A 24,320-nucleotide genomic window follows, 5' to 3' on the forward strand; every position below is an offset into this window, starting at 1 on the left:
TGGTTCTCAAACTGGGGCCGTCGCTTGTGTAGGGAAAGTCCCTGGCGGGCCAGGCCGGTTTGTTTACCTGCCCCGTCCGCAGGTCTGGCCGCCGCTTCCAGCAGATCCCATTGGCCTGGAGCGGCGAACCGCGGCCAGCGGGAGCCGCGATCGGTCAGACCTGCAGACGGGGCAGGTAAACAAACCAGGGGCTTTCCCTACACAAGCGGCGGCCCCAGTTTGAGAACCACTGGACTTGGGGAAGACCATGTCACTACTTGAATGAGGTACGTGTCCTGGTTTTCATACAAACGTTTTTTCCTTTACAAATTCTAACTTAAGGTGGAAAAAAAGCCACAGAGTAGAATAATTGATTGAAGATGATTTGTAGGGATGTACACTGAGAGTCCTAAGTTGATGATTGAAAGCTCTCTTGTGGATGGTAAAACTCATTTTTTTTTTTTAATAGTTGATGAAACTCCAGGATGTTTGTGTTTGCCTTTCCTCTTTACCTCATGTTTGAAAAAATGAGTGCTCTGTGCAGAAGTACTTGCATCCTGTTGCTCTCTGCCTGTGTAGGTTATGTCTTTGTAGCGCAATTCATCTTAACTGGCGTAGGAGACAGTAAGGGCTTGTCTACACAGGAAGGTTTTACCAATTACACTGAAATAATTATGCAGGTTTAATTCCCCGTATGGTCTCTTTACGAGTGTATTTTCTTGGCTTAGTTTAAACCCCTTCCAAAGTGACATAAGCTAAACCGAAAACACATTTTTATACTGCAAAAAGAGTGATCCCATGGGTAGTTACATTAGTGTGACTTCATTGGTTTAAATTCACACCCTACCTTATTGCTTGGTATAGCTCTCCTGTGTGGACAAGGCCTAAATCATGGTAGTCAATTAGTTTTTTGGCAAGGTCCAAATTTCTTGGTCAAGGTATAGTCAAGATCCAGACTTCAGAGAAATATTGTTCACACCGCAATAATAAGTATATAAAAAGATTTTGCGGTTCATTCAGAAGCATATGGCAGTCGGGATTTGGCGTGCAGTTTACCTGTTGACTACCTGTGGCCTAAATGATCAGTCACATTGTCTCTCTTCTTGTACCCATCCACATGTTTCCCCCTGTCCATGAGAGAAAAAGGTACTTTGTTTTCAATCTGATTAGCTCAGTCAAGTTAAACATGCTTGGAAAGTCCCTTTAACTTATTAAATAGTGTCTACATTAAGTGTTAAACACCTTTTCAGTTGAATGGATTGCTCATGTTGTAACCTGTGTGGGAGAACAGGCTACAATATGACCAACTCATGGGATTTTAAAGGTGTTTTGGTGTGTCTACAGGGAATGACAGGGGCTTTCCAGTCTTGTTAAGCTAACTTGATCTGAAACGAGCATCTTTTTTTCCTGTTTAGTCAGACGCTTTGTTTAACTTTTCTTTTAAAACTCCGGCCTTGCGGAAGTTGGGGTTAATGGAAGTTTTAGTTCAGTTTGTTTTAACCAAACATTACCATAGAAGGCTGGGGAAAAATCAATCTGTTTCTTTAGGGGAGGGACAGATAGCGAAGGTTAATGGTCAAGTCCTACATATTGTTAAGGTAAATCACATTGTGACCCTAAATCATTTATAGATTACTGGGGGGTATAAATATAATCTCCCATTGACTTTTTATTGCGTTCTGTTTCTGACCATTGGAAGCTCAGTGCAGTTGTGTATGATGGTACTGTGCTGGCAGTTTTCTTTTAATGAAGTCAAAATGGTCTGGACTAGTTGACAGATCTAGATTTAAAACACTCCGAGCCAGCGGGAGGTAGTAGGCGGCTAAAAGCATGGTATAGTGGCCATAAATGTGGGCTGCTGAGCCCAACCACATGCTGATGATTTTCATCCTGCGAGAGTTGGCTGTCTTACCCGTCCAACTTAATTGTACGTGCTACAGGTTGCTGTCAGCCAGTTGCTGAGTCACTTGGATGTGTAGACAACTGTTAAAAAAAAATAATAATAAAATTGTACACACAACCTTTTTTAAGGTGAAGAGAGGTCCCCTAGAGAGACAATTTCTGTTAAGCTCTATTGTCATCAAATTGTGAAACACAAATTCTGTTATAAACAGCTTGTAATTTTCAGTCTTCCATTTTTGCTTTAGCAGGCATTAGACTACGACTACTAGCATAGAGCTTAAACATCATTATCACGGTTTTGCTCTCATAGTTACTGATCATAATATGCCACCTACTCACTTGTGTATTGTGTCTTACATAGAGTGACATTTTTTTATTATTTTTTTTGGTGCTGTCAGGCAAGTGATCCTGTGGGTTAAGAAACAGCACAAAGGCTGACACTTTTCCCTTCTTTCCTGCAAAAAGAAAATTGGATTTACCTCCCAGGAGTTAAGCTTTCACTTAAATTCTGTACATGAAAGTTTCTTCATATGTTTGCATTCTGCACCTTTTTCATGATCTGGTTAAGTTAACCATGTCTGTAACTTCAAAAGTGATGCAGCACAAGGTGTATCTTAACTATAGAGTTAACTTAGGCTCTTATTTGGTCTTGCCTATAATTCTCTCCTCCTGTTCACACACAACCCTCTCACCTGAGTTGGGTGCTTTAAACCCAAGATAGCTAACCCCTCCTCGAGTATAGACTTAAAGCCTGGGTGTTGCTTTCACTTGGGCTGGAAACCCACCAACTTTGCAGTGAGGACACAGGCTAAACCACTCAAATGTGGATTGTGTACTAGTGCCTTCCTGCAGTTCCCCCCGTCCACCCAAAAGGACAGACCGGAATAGTTAACCTGAAAAAGGTCTGCATATAAATTGTGTGTGGAGTTGAATGAAAGGGAGATATAAACCAGCAATGCCAAGATAAATTTTTGGTTGATCGTGGACACAATATTCAATTGAACTTATAAGTTAGAGCAATAAAGTGAAATCAGTTTAAAAGTTGGTATGCAGAGGCTTTGTAACCTGGGTCAAATTAGCATCCTTCTCTGTGAGGCTTTGGTGAGTGTTATGCATGATTCTTGGCACGTGAGTAACACGATGGTCCTTGTGTAGGAAGTATATGGAAGAGCTATAAGGCTTAAACAAAATATGTAGCGTTTAGCTAACGGATGATGTAGGGAGACTGTCAATCATCGGTAAGTACACAGAGGATAGGGGATGGTCCTTTTCGTTACACTTCCTTTTCCCACCAGTGCAGAAGAAGAATTGTATAAGGTGTTACTAGAAGTAAGAAGTGTAATTAACCAAACAAAAATGCATCAGGCAGTATTTCCTGTCTGTGAGATATTAGATAGCACAGTAGTCTCTAGTCTCATCTAAAAGATCACCATTGGTTAGCTTTGTCCCCAGATAGTGACTCGTTAAGCGCAAAACAAGGCCCTAAATATAAACAGGAATACTTTAATGATTTAACTTCAAATGAAAATGGTTTTTTTTGTTTGAATTTAAATGTTCCCCTGCAGTGTTTTCAAACCAAACATGGCAGCATTGTGTTTGGTGCCTGACAACCTGAAGTTTAAATTAAGGAAAACAAAAAAACTAGAACAAAAGTGAAAAGTGGTTAATTTTTTTTCCAGACTGAGACTCTCTCTCTTAGCAGGACAGAACACAAGAATGTACTGTATGGAAGAATCCTGTGTTATCAGGGGATGGACTATAAGGAATGTCTCCAGTCACTGATTTCTGTGAATTCTGCAATTAACTTCCGCTGCCCACAGTGTGCACCTTACAAAGGGATATTTTAGTTACCACTTCAGATATCTGCAGTAGGCAGTATGATAAAGCAGGTAGCTTTTTGACAGTTTTAAAAGGTGTTACTTACTGAGCTAGCTGTCCCTTATCTGGAATCTCTGAGAGCATTCCCTCAGGTGTGGAGCCTTGGGCCTTTACCTCTGCTTGTGTGAAAATTCCAATATTCTCCCACTCTTAGCCCAGGGCTAGTCTACAGTACCCTTGTGTATGTCAACTACTCCTACCATGTAGGTCCAACTGAGTTCAAGAACGTACAGTTCTTGTCTTTGGTAGTCTGCGACCAGTGGTATACAGTGACCAGACAGCCTTCTTAAAACCAGCGTAGCTTCTACAGACACCCCCAGCAAGCTTTTTTGTCTCAGGCCTGCTATACACTTAAAAATTAGATTGACCTAGCTAGTTGTGTTGCTCAGGACTGTGAAAAGTTTTGCTCCCCGAGTGCCGTGGTTAGGTCAACTTAACTCCTTATATAGACGCAGTTGATTGACAGAAGAATTCTTTCTTTGACCTAGCTGCCACCTCTTGCAGAAGTGGATTAACTACATAGGTGGAAAACCATCTTCTATTGATGTAGGAAGGGTTTATGCTGTGCTGCTACAGGGACACAGTCTCAGCAGTGCCATTGTAGTGTCTCTAGGGCAGATGTAGCCTCCGTCTGGTACCCTGCAACAAGTACTGCTTCTCTGGAATTTGTCTCTTTTAATCCTATCAGAGTTGTTTTGTTGTTTGCGGGCTTTTTTCTGTTTGCTGAAAAAGAGTTGTGTAGGGTGGCTGGAGACTGAGGCAAAATCATCAGTGTTAATAGTTCTGACATTGTCTCTTAACAGCTCTTTAGTGTTTGCTTAGGGATGGCTATCTTGAACCATTCTTTTCCTTCTTTCTTGTTTTTCCAGACAGCCATCTATTGAGTTTACCCAGTGTAGTCATAGCCTTGACATTTGGGATGTTTACTGTAACATACGGTAGTCATAAATTATGACAGGACAGCTCCAAATCTGTCTCACATAGTAAACATTTCTTTCGTTGCTGTGAAGGAGAGATGGGAGTTTTGGAAATGAGTGACTTTATGAATGCTGTAAATCCAAGGTGCAGGCACTGCTGGACAGCAAACATGCTGCTCTAGACCAAATTCTTTAATAAGGACCTCCCATGGATTTAAGCTGAAAACACATGATGAGAAGGAAGTGGCTCCATAGGGAATAAATAACAAAACACTGTTTAGAAGTTGTGCTGATCTCCCAGATGGACACATGGCTCTGTGTTGACCTTACTGAAGGATGATCTTATCTAATCGTCTTTATTAGTAGAGTTTGGGAGGAGAGCAACAGCACCATATTCAGAAGCATCAACTGCTAGCTGTCTGCAAGTAATAATAGTTAAGGCTACATTTTAGTCATAGGTATTTTTAGTAAAAGTCATGAACAGGTCATGGGCAGCAAACAAAAATTCACGGTCCATGAGCTGTCCATAACTTTTACTATATACCCCTAATTAAAACTTGGGCCGGGGGGCTGCGGGTGCTCTGGGGTGGGGGAGGTGGCTGCGGGTGTTGGGGGGAGATGTGTGGCCCGGGAACCTCGCTGGGGGTAGGGGGACGGTTGGTGGGATGGCAGGCTCTCTACCAGGCTCCACGTGTCCCTGCAGCTCCTAGGAGGAGGAGCGGCCTAGGGGCACTGTGTGCTACTCTCACCACAAGTGCTGGCTCCGCAGCTCCCATTGGCTGGGAACTGCAGCCAATGAGAGCTGCAGGGGCGGCGCCTCTGGGTGGCATGTGGAGCCCCCTGGTCCCTCCGCCTAGGAGCTGCAGAGACATGCTGGGCCCCCAGTAAGTGCTGCCCCGCACCCCAGATCTGAGCCCTCTCCCACACACCCAGGATGCTGCTGCTGGCCCAGGCGCTGCCCGAGTTTGGCCTCTGCAGAAGTCACGGAAATTCATGGAATTCATGACTTCCATGATCAACACACAGCCTTAATAATAGTTGTATAGAAAGACTCTCCTCACTTATTTAAGGGGAGCGTGCTCAGAATTGGCCATGATTGGCCCAGTGAGACTTTGTTTTGGCTGCTGTTGTGTGGTGGGTAGGTTATCTCGCTTAAAATTGGGTCAAAGAAAACCCAGGTCCATTTGTTCATTCTCTGTCTTTCTGAGCAGCACGGGAACAGCTATTGGTAAAACAGGATAACATCCACTCTGTAGAAGTCATCCAGCAAGTTACTAGCTGGAGGATTTATTCTGTTTGCTACCAGCATGTGCCAAGTTTCAGTGGGGGCAAGGCCCATGCCTTTCCTAAGCCTGCAAAGCATCCAAGCTGCTTCTCCCTTCCTCATCCTCAAGGAATGGTGACATTGATTCCCAGGCTGGTAAACCTTACGAGGCTTGGATATTTTTCTGCACTCAGTGTCCAGCACTTTTTCCAGCATCCTATCCAAAGTACCCTTTAAAATTGTATCTAAGGTACTCGGGGGAGACGCCTTGATCTGACGTGGCCAAAATGAGTCGTTTTTATCAGGCTGTTCGATTCCTTTGTAGGAAGTGTGGGACATTGCTGTAATGCAGGGCCTTGGCAAGAGAGAAGTTAAAGGGGAAGAATGGGGGGGCATCCTTGGGCCTCTGAGAATGAGCTAGTCTTGCCTTCCTCTGTATTGACTCATTGGTACACAAAACAGGAGAAATACAAATGCAGAGTTGATTTCCATATAACTACTTAGTTCACTGGACGAAAGTGAACCTCTGTCCTTAGATTCAGCTCTAATAGAATCATAGAATTGTAGGACTCTAGAGGTCATCTAGTCCAGTCCCCTGCACTCATGGCAGGACTAAGTATTCTCTAACGGTGTGGCTAGAGCAGGGGTCGGCATCCTTTCAGAAGTGGTGTGCCGAGTCTTCATTTATTCACTCTAATTTGTTTTGCGTGCCGGTAATACATTTTAACATTTTTAGAAGGTCTCTTTCTATAATCTATAATATATAACTAAACTATTGTTGTATGTAAAGTAAGTAAGGTTTTAAAAATGTTTTAAGAAGCTTCATTTAAAATTAAATTAAAATGCAGAGCCCCCCCCCCCCCCCCCCCCCCCCGGACCGGTGGCCAGGACCCGGGCAGTGTGAGTGCCACTGAAAATCAGCTAGTGTGCTGCCTTTGGCCCACGTGCCATAGATTGCCTACCCCTGGGCTAGAGAGATCCTGCTCGACACAGAGCCTTTTGGGTTCAAGCAGGCCTCTAGCTTGAAAAAGGAGTTTTGCACCCTGGGTTCTGCAAAGGATCTCTTTTTCCCATTCAGCAGAACGACAGGAGAAGCCCTTAAAGGTGTGGTGACCATTAATGTCTTCTGGGGGATCACTGAGACAATTTTGTGTGTAGGACGTCTTGGATTTCATAAAATTAAAGCTAAAGCCACTGACAAATTGGATTTAAAATGAAAGGAATTGTAGGTTTTGAAAAACACGGTGTTCCTTTAAACACTTTCTAAATGGAGTAACTGGAAGAAACACAAAATTTGTAAGTAAAAGCCAGACAGTGATGAACTGATTTCAGGTTGCTTTGAGGTAACAGTCTCTCACATAAAAACAGTGAACGTGTTTGAGGTGTGGGTCATGCCCTCTAATTCTTAAGCTTGAATAAATAAGTTACCAGAAATGTGGTGGCAATGTAGACCCAAGTACTGAACAGCAAGGTTCATGCTGATTTGCCCCATGGAGACAGGCATTTTGCACGGAAGCTGTTGCTTTCATCTTGTTTTGTCTCTCTTCTTGCCCGTTACCAAGAGGCAAAGCCATTAAACCATAATTGTTTTGTTGACTTAAATAACTGTTTGGTAGATGTGTATGAAGAGGGATTATAACAGGATTTCAAAGTCTCCTGTTTCATGGAAGGGAAGAAATGATGCAAAAGTAAGACAAAAACCCACTTCACAAAATAGCCATTGTGGGATGATTAACGCCATGATTGCTAAAAAATTATATTTAAATAAATTATTTCTAAATATATGCAGTTTGGAAATTTTAACTGTATTCTTTTTAGATGACTTAATCTGTTCAAGATTGTTATTTTCTAAACTGGTGATTACTATTAGGAAAGATGACTGCTAGGAATGTGATTAGATTTGTTGTTTTGCTGATGTTCTAAGACCATGGAAAGTTTTGAAGTTCTGTGAATAAGCAGACACAAGTTACCTAATTCCTGCCCCTCTCATCCCAAGCCCATCATAAAGAGGCAGAAACGTAATTGGGGGTGGGGGAGAACACCCTTATTTTTATGCTTGAATTCTTACAGTACAACCAAGTGGATTTTATCAAACTTATTCATACATTTTTTTAAGGCCAGAAGGGACCATTAGATCATCTAATCTGACATCCTGTATGTCACAGGCCATTACATTTCACCTAGTTACCTCTGTACTGAGCCCAATAATGTGAGTTTGGCTAAAGCATCTCTTCCAGAAAGACACCCAGTCTTGACCTAGAGACATAAAGAGATGGAGAAACTTCTCTTGGTAGGTGGTTCCCATGGTTAATCACCCTGACTGTTTAGTTTAAAAAGTGCCTTCTCAGAATTGACCTCTGTGTTGAGAATAAGCATGATAAATTGCAGCAATAGAGGAGACAAGTTTTGGAAAGTTGGAAACAGCTGGAGGGAAATGAATGTGTCACCTTATCAGTAACTATACTGGTTGTTATATTAGTCTTATAAAAGGAATAGCTATATTTTAATGGAGCAATATTAACAGGCTATGCATGCATATTAGCTGTTTTGCAGCTGTACAGTGGGTTAGTTGCATGCATTGTGGCAAACTTTAGATCTGAATTTGAGGAAATAGTTACTGTAGGTGAATTAAGAATATTTAGTAGCGAAAACATAAAGAAACCATACACTGCTGCATGTAAAATTTATAAAGGACATTATAGTGTGTTTCTGTCCATTTGAGAGACCAGTTTATATTGTAAATCTAAACACACAGTCCCTAAATGTGGTCCAAAGAAAACACAACATGGCCAAATTGAAACTGTAGTAGTCTTTGATCTCAGATTAATTTGTTTTTCATATAAGCCCTTTCAGGACAGTGAACAAAAGTGAGGAAAAGATGATGCATTATGTAGTAACTAACTTTCATGGACAATGTGAACTTCTGAAAGAAATGAGACAGCAAAGCATAACAGTGGCCAAACTTAAATAAAAAGGTCTTTTTTTCATTTATCCCATGAACTTGGAGACATTTCCCCTTTACCAGAAAGGTAGAATTTGCCAGGTGTAATATGAAAGAAGGGGTTTTCCCTGTTTCATGTTTGGTGCTTTGTGATTTTCATTATCTTCATTATTAGTTCTACAAAACATATAACTTAATAGACAACAAACTAAAAAAAGCCAGTTCTTACATTAAGAAATGTCAGTTGCACATTAACATGTAAGCAATTGCTCCCACATTGAAACCCCCTGGACTCCATCGTTTTTCTTATTAGGAAGATGGTGTTTCATAATCGAGGCAAATGAGTTTATATTGTTGCCAGAAAGTCCTGATCCCTTACTAATGTATAAAAACATTAAGTATCTAAAATTAAGTAACTTTCAAGCAGGGGCAAACATAAAACTAAAAACAATGACTCTCTAAGCCTGGTCTTGAAACACATACATGTGTACAGATCTTATAAGGCTTTAGATAAGAGTTGCTGTCATTTCTCTTATAACTCAGCTGTTTTTTAAACCCCATCACCCTGGAACTTGGCCTACAAAAGGTCAACCTAAGTGCAAATTTTATTTCTTTAACAAAATGAAGATCTTGGAGCAATCAAGCTTTCTAAAATTTTATTGCACTAAGAATAAATTCTGCTCCATTTCCTGTAGCTTAATAGGAACTGTAGGGTACTTTTTCCTTTCAGCAGGTGGAGACAAAAAATAAACTGATTTAGTTGGAAAAACATGGCATTTGTACTTTTTTTTTTTTTTTGGGTCTCTTTCCAGAAAAGGAACAGCCTGTGTTAGCATTATGACGGTATTCCCATTTTGTCAGAACAGACACTCTGGGATCAGGCCTACCCTGTCTTTTTATTTTGGTTTTCTTTAAAAGGAAGTTTCATTAAACTGCATTGTAAGATCATGCTATTGATCTTCTGTTGTGCTGTGTTGTGGCTTTCCCTCACAAGTTCAGGAGGAGAGGAATGGTGTTCGGGTTCTCCCGTAGAGGCTTGTCAGACTTGATGAGTCTTAACCAAGCAGAGAGAATGGATGAAGAGCAGATCTCAGAGACTGGAATCGCAGTGAAAGGAAAAAGGGGGCTAGATTAAAAATGGAGCTGAGGGATGTGGGGAGAGGCTTGTAGAAGAATGACCAGTAAGCATGATCGCCTAATCATTGAGATGTATGATTAAAAACCAGTATAGCAGGATTGTGAAGGAGCAGAGAATTGAAGACTCAGTTGAGTTCATTCTCCCCCCGCCCTCCCTTATACTGGGGAATTTCGGTTTCTAAGACTGAAATTCAGGGTCAGACCCAAAGCCAAGTCTTTCTCTTTCGCTCTAATTGCAGTTGTTCCATTTCACACGATTTTAATGTTTGCCTGGAGAGACCTTTCTAAGCTGGCAATTGTAGGTGCCAGTCTGTCTGCTCATCCAAATCCTGAACGACATACAGTGCTAGAAACCTTGATTCATTTCCACGCTCAGACATCCTAGAATTCCTCTGACAGATTTCTCCCCGCCCTTTACAGCTTTTATCACAGGTTTTATGGATTGGATTTCTTTAACTCTTGTAGTCTGGCTTCTGCCAGCTTCATCAACCAGACTATCCTCTCCTGTTATCTTCCTGTACTCCCTAAAAGAGTGAAATTTATATTTTTCCTCTTTGTCTATAATGTGTGTGACGGGTTGGATCACAGAAACCCCCTTGGGAGCTGCCACACGATGTGCAAAGACTACCCCTGCTTCTGTTTTCCCTGCCAGCTCAGGACTCCAGCACCCTGTCTTGCTGAGCCAGACACTCCCGTCTGCCCCAACACAGACCCAGGGTCTGAATCACTTGCCCCAAAGCTGCAAGTTTACCTGAAAACAGTTCACAGAAGTTTGCTTGTCTTTAGCACTCAGATGCCCAACTCCCAATGGCGTCTAAACCCAGATAAATCCGTTTTACTCTGCATAAAGCTTATGCAGGGCAAACTCATAAATTGTTCGCCCTCTATAACACTGATAGAGAGATATGCACAGCTGTTTGCTCCCCCAGGTATTAATACATACTCTGAGTAAATTACTAAATAAAAAGTGATTTTATTAAATACAGACAGTAGGATTTAAGTGGTTCCAAGTAGTAACAGACAGAACAAAGTAAGTCACCAAGTAAAATAAAAAAATGCACAAATCTATGTCTAATCAAACTAAATACAGATAATCTCACCCTCAGAGATGCTTCAGTGAGTTTTTCTCAGACTGGACACCTTCCAGGCCTGGGCACAATTCTTTCCCCTGGTACAGCTCTTGTTGCAGCTCAGGTGATAGCTAGGGGATTCTTCATGATGGCTCCTCTCTCCCCTTGTTCTCTTCTACCCCTTTATATATCTTTTGCCTAAGGCGGGAACCCTTTGTCCCTCTGGGTTTCCACCCCCCCCTTCCCCCACTGGAAAAGCACCAGGTTAAAGATGGATTCCAGTTCAGGTGACATGATCACATGTCACTGCAAGACTTCATTACTCACTTGCCAGCACTCACATATACAGGAAGGCTCACAGGTAAATACAGCCATCTGCAGACAATGGGAGTCATCAAGATTCCAAACCATCCTTAATGGCCCACGCTTTACATAATTACAGTAGGCCCTGAGATTTATGTTTTATATTTCTAGTTTTAGATACTAGAGTGGTACATTTCTACAAATAGGATGATCACACTCAGTAGATTATGAGCTTTGTAATGATACCTTGCAAGAGACCTTGTGCATGAAGCATATCCCAGTTACATTATATTCATTTACATTTTTATAAAACCATATAGACTGCATGACGTCACCACGTGTACACTAACTCCAGCTGATCCCTTGGGATGTTAACTACCTTTAAGTCCTTGTTGGATGTTAAAGCTGCTATGATTTAAGCATGTTCATGTTTCAGATCCTTTGTTAACTTGCGGTAATAGTCTTAGCTGGGTGTTTTGGGACGACAGGACTGCTTTCTGTTGCTAAAGCAATTTGTGAAGCTCTGGACAGTTTTCGTTGGTATTAGAATTTGCTTGTGTCTAGACCAAACTCTCTTCTCAGAGAAAGTTGGTGGTAAAATAATTAAGTTTAATATGCATAAAACAAGACAAATAGCCTCTCCATCCAACTAGATCCCTATGTAAACTTGCTTTAAACAAACTGTCATTTTCCTTTAGCTCACAATGCCTTATTTGTATTGTCCGTATTAGAGCATCCTTTTTCCATTTTTTCCACCAAATACCTCAAAGAATGATGTTGTCAGTGAGTTCAAGAACAACTGACTCTTGGGCTCTCATCCTTGCGCTTTGTGGTTTTTAGGTGGTTTCTTGTTCCCTAGAGAAGACCATGCATCTTTGTTTTATATTTATAGAGAGCTGTTTATGTAGTTAATTCTTGTACTTATTAATACAATCTTTCAAAAATGTATGCTCCCATCTATTTTGAGTGATTATTATGGCATTGACATAATAGAGGGCTTTCTCTGTTTAGTTTCTTTTTCCTTTTGTATGCATTTTCTCGCCAGATGTGAAAAGTCAGACAACTTAAGTTGGTTGTGAAGCTGTTTCCCCATATATTTTTTTCCTGTCCTATTGACAGCTGACTTCATGAGAATACATTGGGTTCAATCTAGTGTTTTCAAGGGAAATTCCTCATTATGACTCAAATAAGTATTCTTGTAAATAAGTCTGTTGTTTATCCTGTTTTTCTTAGGGCTTCAGGAACTCCACTGTGGGTTTGTGCCAGAATTAGTGAAACTTGGGTTCACTGGAGTGCATTCAAACAGGAACTCCATGAATTAGAAACAAGTCAGAACACTTTCTTTTCCTAATGCTTGCAGAACAGGAAGTGCTGAGTAGCATTGTGTATATTTGTAATGTTACAGATCTTTTGTAAGCTCGTATGTTCTGGTGTGGGGGCCAAGTTGGCTTGAGAACCTGGGAAAGTAGAGTAGGTTTTGGTGTTGTGAATGGTTTGCGGATTTAGAGGGTTGAAGCCAAATATACTGTGTTCTCCAATGCTTTAGTTTCTTCTGAGCTTTAAATTAGTAATCTAAGGGTTAAAGTTTTATATATATTTATATATTTTTAGGTGTAGTCCTCTCATTAAACTCCCTGGGAATAATGTGATTGAAATCCCAGCCCATCACCACGGAAAAGATCGCCCCTAAAAGTTATGACCTGTTTTGTTGAATTAATTGAAGCACTGTGTATTCTATTCTTATTCCATGGTAAAATCCAGGCTCGCTTGCAGCAGCAATAAGAAAGCATCAGTTTTGTACCCACTGCAGAAGAATATGTGTGCTTCTAGCGCTCTTCTTTTGCATGTAATATTAACATTGATCAGTTAAATGAGATAAAATGAAAGTGGCATATTCAATAGTAGGCCCAAATTATGTGCTTATTCTTATTTTAAAATTACAGCTTAATTATGGAGTTAAAATTTTATGGCAGACAAAATGTTCAGTCAGAGCTGTTTCAATTTAATTTGCCTTAATTTTGTTTTAAAATTTAAAAACTTGTTGAAGTTGATTAAGGATTTCTTTTCTTTTTCCTTGTGTTTTCAGTTTGTGGGCCAAATGTCGACATTCGCAATGATATCCATGAGCTGAAGCGCTTAGAGAACTGCACGGTAATTGAGGGTTTCCTCCAGATTCTGCTGATCTCCAAGGCAGAGGACTACCGCAACTTCCGCTTCCCAAAGCTCACAGTTATCACCGACTACTTGCTGCTGTTCCGCGTGGCAGGCTTAGAGAGCCTCAGCGATCTCTTTCCCAACCTCACGGTCATTCGCGGGCGGAACCTCTTCTACAACTATGCCCTGGTTATCTTTGAGATGACTAACCTCAAAGAAATTGGGCTTTATAATCTGAGGAACATCACCCGAGGGGCCATCCGGATTGAGAAAAACTCGGACCTGTGTTACCTCTCCACGGTGGACTGGTCTCTGATACTAGATGCAGTGTCCAACAACTACATAGTTGGGAATAAACCTCCAAAGGAGTGTGGGGACTTGTGTCCAGGGACGATGGAAGAGAAGCCATTGTGTGAGAAGACCTCCATTAACAATGAGTACAACTACCGCTGCTGGACCACCAACCACTGCCAGAAAAGTAAGAGTTGAATAGATTGCCAAATTCAAATGCAACTTTTTTTGTGTGTGCCTCTTCCTAAATCAAATAGCTCAATTTTTTTTAAGGCTTAATTCTGCCTTTTCATATAAGCTTTGTTTTAGTACTGTGGGGTACCATTGAAATTAGTGTCTTCTAATCAGTAGTATTTCATGTAACTCCATGGCCAACTCTTTATCTGTTTCCATAGTGAATATTTAATTTTTCACATTTGAAAGAAAAATCGTGATTCGAGGGTGATAAGTGGTTCAATAAAACTGGAGGCAAGAATAGTTTCTTTGCAGCAGCTGGCTTTGGCAGGATAACTAGTTCAGTCAGTAGTGTTGCTGGGTTCCTGAACGCAAGTGCCTTCCCTCAAACACTGCTTAATGAGAACTGTTCTGTAACAAATCTGTCTGAATGTTCATTTCTTATAATGTTCAGTTTGCAGGTGGTGGCTGTGGGAAGGTAGTTGTGCTCAGGACCTATTCTTGTTGGTAAAATCCACTTGATAGGAATGTTGGAAAACCTTGGCTTCATAAGCCCTTATTTTTAAAAAGCTACTTTTTTAAAGAGAGAGAATTCTTCCTGATATTTTTTTTATTATTATTGAGGGGTACGGTTATTGTCAAAGACTGCTGGTACAGTACTATTAATAATAGTATAATTATCTTTAAAGATATTTGGTCTGTAATGTATAACTAGACAAACATTTCAAACAAAACCTCATCTTCACTAACTCCTCTGGGAAGGGGAAAAATAAGTTGCATCTCTTCCTAGGGTGACCAGGCAGCAAATGTGAAAAATCGGGACAGGGGGTGGGGGTAATAGGAGCCTATATAAGAAAAAGACCCCCAAATCGGGACTGTCCCTATAAAATCGGGACATCTGGTCACCCTATCTCTTTCCCTGTAGCTCTGTATTGACAGAACCACTTCTAGATGAGCCACAAATAGTCCATAGTATCATGATTTCTGTTTCCATACTTGCAGCATCACAATAGTGACATTGGTTGCTTGTTGTGCTGATTAAAATCTTCAGTAACCGCCAATAAGGGAGTTTCCGTCCTACAGGTTGAATGTGCATTGTATGAAGAAGTCCTTTCTTTGGTTTGTTTAAAACCAGCTGCCTATTTATTTCATAGGCTATGCTCTAATTTTTATGTAATTATCAGTTATGTACATAATTTATGATAAAAAATTAGTCATGGAGAACTGGCGTACAAGAAATACTGTATTCTCAATACTCACATGGACAGAGGAATCTATCTGGTAGTGAAACGGAGCTGTGCGGTTACTGCTGCTGAATGGACAACAACAACGAGAGGTTACTTCAGGTTATATTTTAAATCCTGGTTGTTAAAGGGGAGCTATAATCCACCATCCTTTTGTATGTCTGTGTAAGCTTCCCCCCCACCCCTTTTCACACTTCTCCCCATGGCATAATGGTAAAATGGACTAACTGCAGACATTTTTTTTTTTCAGCAGTCTTGGGACCCTGTTATCCTTGCAAGTGGAATGCTGTGCGTGGAATGCATTCCACTGGCAGTGAAAAGATGAGTCTGAGCTAATGGAACGTTGGGGTCCAGTTGGTCAGTTTTACAGCTGTAGATAATAGTGGACAAAGAAAAGTTCCATTTTAAACTACTTGAAGCCCACAAGGACCCTGTGCGGGGCCCTTAGAGGGAAGGTAAACAAAGGCACTATCCTGCAAACACATGGTATATGTCATGTCTATACTGAAGCTGGTAGCAAGCCTCCCAGCCTTGATAGAGAGACTTGCGTTGGCTGGGATCATGCTACCGTGCTAAAAATTGCTGTGTTTATTGCAGCACCAGCAGAGGCATGGGCTACCACTGAACTTGGACCCACGGGGCAGGATTGGCTTGAGCTCGAGTGGCTAGCCCAGACTCCACCAATGTCCCAATGTCCACACGGCTATTCTTATTGTGCTTACCTTACAAGCCCTTGCTAGCGCAAGTCTGTCTGCCCAGGCTTGCTTCCATCTGCAGTGTACCCTTAGACGTACGCCTAACTTGACTTGCATGCGGAGTCCCATTGTGAGTTCAATGGGATTGCTCATGTGAGTAAAATTATACACATCTGTAAGTGTTTGCAGGACTCAGGCTACAGACTGGAATCTCTTGTGGTATTATGTTTGTCTCCTTTCCCTCCCACCCTCCATGATCTTCTACCAAGGGTAGCTAATATATGTCAAGGAATTTTTTTTCTATTAATAAGTCAGTGTTTGTAATATAGTCTGAAGTTTTAAATAGTCAATGAGAGAATTGATATGCTGGCTTGCAATGAAGTTGTACTTGTGTCTCTGTTTGCAGTCTTGTTCTTATCTGTTATGGCACCGTTTATCTCTTCTGATAGCAGGCATAGACAAAAACAAACGGCAGAACTTGGTCTCTTTGCACTTTTACAAATAGGGCAAACAAGCTCATAGTTTACTCAAATCACTACAATTGCACAGTAGGCTTTTTGAGTTTATCCTGTAAACTTCAGAAGGTTATGAGCTCAGCCTATCGGTAGGTGTTAATTACAAGCAATAATCACTGCAATCTTGACTTGAGTTAAAGTAATGATGGTCAATACCAGAGTGTGAGAGAAGTTTCTGTACAAAAGAGGGTTGGAAAAGCCTGAATCCCTCAGTATTTTGAATATCTTGACAGATCCACGAAGATGAGAAATTTAGACACCTTCCCATGCAGTTCTACTCCCCCCGATCGCCCCAAAATAAAACTCTTTACAAGTACCATTGTAGGCCTCTGTTTCTCTCAGTATTTTTTGTAGGAAATAGTCAGTTTAGTTTGTTTAAATAAAATAAAAATCCCCAGCTGTTAGGTCTGCATAATTCAGTCTGAATCAGCGAGTCAGGCTTGGTTTGTTCCTTCTAAGGTATTACTACCAATAATAATGGTTCTGTATGGCCAAATGATGTCTTCTGTGAAACCACTTAATTGTCTTCAGATTATGTCCTTGGTGATTCCTATGCAACCTCATTGCCTTTGCTGGCTTTGGAATGTGATTTTGTTTTGTTTTTGTTTTGTTTTTTTAAATCTTTTTCATAAGAATGTAAGAACAGCCGTACTGGGTCAGACCAATGCTCCATCTAGCCCAGTATCATGTTTCCCAGTGGTGGCTGGTGCCAGATACTTCAGAGGGAATGAACAAAACAGGGCAATTTTGAGTGATCCATCTCTGTTATCCAGTCCCAGCTTCTGGCAGTCGGAGGTTTAGGGACACTTGGAGCATGGGGTTATGTCCCTGAGCATCTTGGCTAATAGCCATTGATGGACCTATCCTCCAGGAACTTAAATTCTTTTTTGAACCCTGTTATACTTTTGGCATTCACAACATCCCATGGCAACAAATTCCACAATTCGATTGTGCCTTGTGTGAAGAAGTCCTTCCTTTGGTTTGGTTTGTTTTAAATGAGCTGCCTATTAATTTCATTGGGTGACCCTAGTTCTTGTTGTGTTATTTACTCCTTCACATTTCCTTATTCACATTTTCCACATCCATGCATGATTTTATAGACCTCTGTCATACCCCACCCCCGTAGTCATCTCTTTGCTTAGTTGAACAGTCCCGGGCTCTTTAATCTCTCCTCACATGGAAGCTGTTCCATCCCCCTAATAATTATTGTTGTCCTTCTCTGTACCTTTTCCAATGCAATATATTTTTTTGAGACGGGGTGACCAGACCTGCATGCAGCATTCAAGGTATGGACGTACCATGGATTTATGTAGTGGCATTCTGATATTTTATCTATCCCTTTCCTAATGGTTCTGAACGTTGTTAGCTCTTTGAGTGGCACTGCACATTGAGCGGATGTTTTCGGGGAGCTATCCACAGTGGCTCCAAGATCTTTCTTGAGTGGGAGCAGCTAAATTAGTCCCCATCATTTTGTATGTACAGTTGGGATTGTTTTTTCCCCAATGTTTATTACTTTGCACTTACCAATACTGAATTTCACCTGCCATTTTGTCACCTAGTCACCCAGTTTAGTGAGACCCTCTCCATCTCTTCAATTTCACTCCCTTTTGCCTGTGTTAGCTTCTTAGTGCAAACTGGAGGACGAAACAGAGCACGAAAGGCTGGTGTTATTTTCCTTGAAGTTAGCAGTTCTGACTCTGAATCCGCATCGGAGGTAGATCTGTTGAAAAGATGGTGCCATATTCACATTGTCACAATACCACCATAAAGCTCAAGGAGATCAAATCGGTGAAGAGGTAGTAGAAAGGAATCCTAAGAATAATTGTTGAAGCTCAGGTCCTCATGTGGAAGTGGGAGAAGCGGTGCTAGGGTTAGGATAGCATAGGGTGGAGAGCAGAAAAGGAAATGCCACAGCTATGTATGTGAACCAAAGTTCTAATAATTAATAAAGAGGAAGAAACTTGGAACATTTTATTGTTTTTGTTAATTGTAACAAGGCAGGGGTAGCAAGGAAGGGGACTCTCTAATTTGCCAGCTATCCATCTAGAAGAGAAACCACTGTCCTTTCTGAAGGAAAAACAAAGGAAGTATACATGTTCGATTGTTTAAAAGGGAGCTTCCTGTTTATCCTACTTGATTGTTTGAACACACTAGCAATGAACTCCTAATCTGGAGAGAAATCTGTACAGAATTACGCAAGGATGTAAAAAAGACTGGAAACTAGGGCCCAGGTTTTTAAAGCTATTGAGGTGTTTCGCCACTCAGCACTGCAAGGCCTAAGTGACTTAGGAGCCTGATACTCATTTTCAAAAGTGAGCTCTGAAGTGCCTAAGTCATCTTTAAAAATGAGACTCTGGCTCCTGTGTTACTTAGCCTTCCAGTGATGCATGGGGAACACCTAAATACTATTTAAAAAGCTGGGCTTAGGAGTTGAAATATCTTCAAGTCGTTAACCTGCATTTTTTTCTCCCAGTAAAGCCATGAAGTCTACAATATTTTCTGATGAGTTTGTATTCTTCTTTTTATGTAATTTTGTTGTAGATGAAGATGACAAACATTGACATTCCTGTTGCATGCCATAATGGTGCTAAATTGAACTATGGAAATGCTGTACGTAGTCTTACCTTCATTTAATTGCTTATCCTTTTCTGTTGGTTCCAGCTGTATAGTAGGGGGCATGTATTAAGTACCTCTGTCCTTATTTAGAGCTTCCGTTAAAGGATATCAAATCAATGGGTAAATGTGGTGTGGGAACATTTAGTTCTTTCAGCAGGCTGGCTTCTGTTTAATTTTGTCATTGAGCAGAAGTCAGTTTCTGTTTCCTCTTCTTTCTTGCTCACAAACAAAGGAACAGGCCTTTGCTTCCTTTGATATAACTTGCATGGGAACAATGTTGGAGGTGGAGGGAGACGGGGTAGCAGTTCTGTGTTTTAAAGAGGCAGAGTAACACTGTGACATTTTGATGATATGTAAGCTGCAGAAAATGTCCAACTTTTTAAAAGCTTCAGTGCAAAGTTTCTGTGACTTCTTTGTCTGTTCTGCAGCCCCTGGCTGGTCTATCTAGTGCACACTCCTACTTTTAACTGCCCTGAGGCAGGGGAGCCCTTGCTCATTCCCTTTACAGCTCTTGCAGTGTTGGGCCTACTGTTGTCTCTGTGTGCACTTAGTTTTGGTCTGAGCTGAACGGTGCTAGCTGTGCTGCATGCATATCTCGTTCTAACAGCAGAATCACAAAGTGATGTTGCCTTCCCGAATAGGAGTCTTTGGATTGTTGCCAGCAGCTGTTGTGAGGGATGGGTTCAACGATGGCAAATTTACAGGAGATGGTAAAGGATAGCATCATGTAAACGCAATGGTGACATTTTCAAGGGAGCGCCATGTTCATTTGTGATTTGTCCAACACTGAAAGCAGGTTAAGCATTGTTAAATCTTTGAGTGCTCAGATCAGTTCGTCATTCTGTTTTGTTCAAAACAAACCAACGTTTCTCTTTTGTACTAGTCCAGATGTTTGTTATATCTCCTTCAATTTAGCGGACGCAACCCGTGGACTGAAATTTCAGGTGACTTCTTCCTAGGCCCAGAACTGCAGATGAACAGTTGTCCTGAATGCCCTGGGTAAAAGGGTTTATATTCTGTCTCCAGCAGGGAAAAAAAACCCTTGATGGCGAGCCCTGGGCTTCAAAGACAGCTTTCCTTGTGTGTCTAAAGGGCTTTAGCATTGGGTTTTTTGGAGAAAACTAACTGAAGCAGAAGATGTCTAGGTGAGGATATGGAGGCTGTTGGCATCCTTCTCACCTGATTCCTTCTTCCAAAGTGCAGAGGTAAAAACACTTGGGGCAATGTCTTATGAGCACATTCTTTGTTCTAAAGATTTTTTTTTCTTTGCATGATCACTGTAGTCAGCAGTGAGTATATGGGATTGACATATGAATCAGCCAGGACAAAGCTTGCCTTTGTAACACCATTTGAAATGACTCATGATTCCTCACCCCCTGCCAAGTCATGGCATTTTGTCACCAACTGTCAAGGTGGATAAGGTGTTAAAAGGCCTCAGGGGATCCAGAGCTTGGCTCCTGCCACTAACCTCTGCTGTAGAGGATCTCAGGTAAGCAGGCATTGTCAGGAGACATTGCTTTTCTAATGCAGCAGGTCTTGCTTAATTTGAGACACTTTCAAGTGTTACAGAAACTTCCTGCTACACTTGCTTCATTAAACAGTTCAGTGAGAGAGAATGCCTGGCCCTGGTAAACTGCACCAGAGAGCTTAATGTATCTTATCAACTTAGAGAATCAGCTGTCTGTTTCTTTCATGGCTCAGAAGAACAATAAAGCATGCAATACTTTGTCAATGGGGGAAGAGAGATTTCAGTAGAAAGCCGTACTTTCTTCCTTACCTTTTGCAGCAGAGACCCTATGAATGGGTGGATGGAGTCTTCCTACCTTCTTTCAACTAGCTGAACTTTTTGTTTCCAGGTGAAACAGCATCTGATAACTTTCTAGCAGACCTCTTGTGATCACGCATTTCACTGATATAGTGTCTTTCATTGGTGGATCTCAGTGTGCTTTATAAGCACTAATTAATTTAGCCTTACGGCATCCCTGAGAAGTAGGTTAAGTGTCAGTCCAATTTAACCCTGAGAACGGAGACGCTGGGTGTTCGTGACTTGCCCTAGCTCACGCAGCAACCCTGCAGAGAAGCAACAACATAGCACTGGTACTAGTGGTACGCAGGGCTTCATTCCTGGACTTTATTCCATTTGCTCATTTCCATTTATGCCCTCTGACAGGTTTCATCTTCTGAAGTATCCAGGCTAATATATGGACATTTTACAACCATGTGAGATGAGACATGTATTGGGTCAGCTGCACATCTTGTCACCAAGGCCCTTGCTTATAGCAGAAATGACCAAAACTCTGTGGACTCCAACACAGTGAATAACAAACTCAGTGCAGATAGTCTGCACACATGACCTGAGTTTTTTTGGCAGGGCAAGTGTTTCTTCTCCTTTTAGTTTCTATCTGTCTAGTTAACCTATGTTAGTATGAGTTTTAGGTAACAGCAGTTTCATATGCACCTTAAGTGTATGGAAGTTTTATCAGGTGGTCATTCTAGTCTGCATGAATTGCGAAACTCCAGTTCTCCTGAATAATCTTGATAGCTGCATACTAGCCCAGGAATCCAGCATTGTGAATTAACCAGTTCTCTCTCAATTTTCAATCTCAAGGCATTCCAATTTAAGATCTGTCAAAAAATCCTTATGTTTTGGCTTAATGCTCTTTTAGTTGAGGAGTTAGCATGGAGGTCCATGGTCTCAACTGCTTGGCCTTTATGTATTTGCATAAACTGAAAATATGCAACTCTTAAAGCCGCTTGGAAGGTTAGTGTGTCCCAGTCGCTGTCTCCTCCCTAAAAAGCAACAGAGGGTCCTGTGGCACCTTTAAGACTAACAGAAGTATTGGGAGCATAAGCTTTCGTGGGTAAGAACCTCACTTCTTCAGATGCAAGAGTTGGGGTGGGGATTTTGGGGAAGGGGTTGGAATGGGGGCAGGGAAGAGGCGGGGCAGGGGCGGGGCCTCATGGAAGGGGTGGAGTGGGGGCGAGGGCGGCAGGGGGGAGGTGTCAGTAATGTGGCTCTCGGGCCAATGTACTAGTCCTCATGTGGCCCTCGTGGTCATTTGAGTTTGAGACCCCTGATTTAGCCCATAAATATTTGGCATTCTTCATTGTTAAGACTCAACAATTCAACCTTAGATGCTCCCTCACTGATAAAAACAAATAGGATTTAGGGGGTGGGGGGGAAGTGGTTGGGGAACTTTGGGTTTAGCTGTCACAAACAATTCGCGCTTGAGCTTGCTTTTTCTAGCCTTTCTTTATTATCAGTTGGCCCGCCTTTCACCTGTCCTTAAGGGGAAATGGCTTAGCTGAAAACCAGCCGTGTGCTGTCTAGGCGGAATGGGAGGATATGAAAGCTGAGTGTCTAGACTGCTATGGAAGACCTTGTAAGAGAGTAAATTATGGTAGGTAAGTGAGAGGGATGTAAAACAAAAAAGGAACCCTGCCTCTGCAAATGACGTTGCAGCGCGTCTGTTGAAGTTTACATGGTAAATGAGACCTTGAAGCTAACTTTGCCATTGGCATAAGCAAGTGCAGATCTACTGACTTCACTTGGGCGTATGCAGTCTCCACAGTTCTTTACGTGTGGTAATATAGTTGGGTGTAGAAGAATGATTTCATATGAAAAAAATGTTTATATAGGCATATCCGTGTATGTACAACACTGCACAAGACAAACCTGGAAAATTTCCTGCCCCAGTGTGTGTGAGATTGAATGCTGTTGAAAGTGAAGAAGGGAACAGTTGAGGCATGTGAAGCTGATGGTTAAGCAGATGGCTGCTGAGGACAAAATATTTTTAATGAAAACGGACCTTTTTATATCAGCCTGAATGTGTTGGTGGGGAGAAGGGAAAAGTGGCCTGGAGATCACTTCTATTAAAATCACTAAACATACAAAGAAAATAATGTGATGTATTTTTGGAAATGGTTGGAATCTGCTCCTGTTTACACAGAGCCCAAAAGATTTAAACAACCTTGAATAGGGTTACCAGATAGCAACTGTGAAAAAACGGGACGTGGGGTGGGGGGTAATAGGTGCCTATATAAGAAAAAGTCCACAAAAAGGGGACTGTCCCTTTAAAAATTGGACTTCTGGTCACCCTACTCTTGAAAGGTCTACTAGTCTGCTGGTGCCGTTCAACATAGCTTCCTGGAGTTCAGGGGCATGTCACCAGTTGACACCAACTGGGGATCCAGCTCTGTGGATTCAGCAGGGTAGGTGGAGTGAACCAGGTGCCTGGATCTCCTGTGACACTCTCATTTCTATTCAGGGTGTGTTCTGTGTCCTCTAGAAATATTGAATGTTTGAAGTATGCAGCCATGAACAGAGAGGGAAGGAATTGTTTGGAGCTGGAGATGCTGAATCAGATCATTTGGATCTATTATAAATGGCAACTACATATGTTTTCTTTTAATTTTTTTTGCTTTTTGGGGACCCTGAAAGGCAGTGGAAACAAGCCATGTCAGCAACAGCAAAACATGTTTAAAAAGCCTTGGTTTTTAATAAGAAAATTCAATTTGAAGTAATTTGTAAATCTAGCACATGTAGATTGAATCCTGCCTTATTAGGATTGTTTTCTGAACCTGAAAATAACCACCCTATACAGAGGACCTGGACTCTGTATTGATTGGGATGCTGACTTTCTCATAGATATGCCCTCTTATTAAATGAATGAGCAGGATGGTAGAAAACCAATGCCAAAAAGGCCCTGTTGGTGTGTCCCTGCAACAGGGTCACTTTTTGAGTAAATAGGGGAAGACTTGCAAAATCTGAACCGAAAGGAACTGTGTGTTTAGGCATTTCGTTAGCATTTGTTGTTGTTTAAACTGTTCTGAATGAATTTTCTTCCGCCTTTCCCTCCCGTCCTGAAAAGCATGCTCGTTAGCCAAAGGTTTCCCAGAATTTTTATTATAAGGCTGTGAGAGCATATTTAATTAGTAGGTTGGAATGGCTGCAGAACGGTTCAGGCCAATCTGTAGTTAATTACTGTAGGGGTGATGTATAGTCTGAGAAAATGGGTAAAATTAAACAAACTTATATTTACTATTTTTCTTTGTGCTGTAACAAGATGCCATAACCTGATAAGAGTATTGTAACTTCCCAAAAATGTTGTTTGTATCGCCTAGCAAGCGGTGGGCAGTGCAAGGTCCTTCTCGGCTTGCGAGTTTGTTTTGGCACAGGGATAATTGCAGTGTTTTAGAGAAGACTGTTATTTTGTTGGAGATTCATGCTATGAAATTTC

General features: G+C 41.4%; 1 protein-coding gene across 1 annotated transcript in view; it reads left to right on the forward strand.

The window, feature by feature from the left end:
- Window positions 1-24,320, forward strand: part of IGF1R (insulin like growth factor 1 receptor) — a 263,823-nt gene that overhangs the window by 19,876 nt on the left and 219,627 nt on the right. Inside the window, exon 2 of the mRNA XM_054043160.1 lies at window positions 13,478-14,023. Within this exon, the coding sequence (XP_053899135.1) occupies window positions 13,478-14,023 (546 nt within the window). The remainder of the gene's footprint in view (window positions 1-13,477; window positions 14,024-24,320) is intronic.

The sequence above is a fragment of the Malaclemys terrapin genome, chromosome 10 (assembly GCF_027887155.1).
Source record: "Malaclemys terrapin pileata isolate rMalTer1 chromosome 10, rMalTer1.hap1, whole genome shotgun sequence".
Classification (NCBI taxonomy): Eukaryota; Metazoa; Chordata; order Testudines; family Emydidae; genus Malaclemys; species Malaclemys terrapin.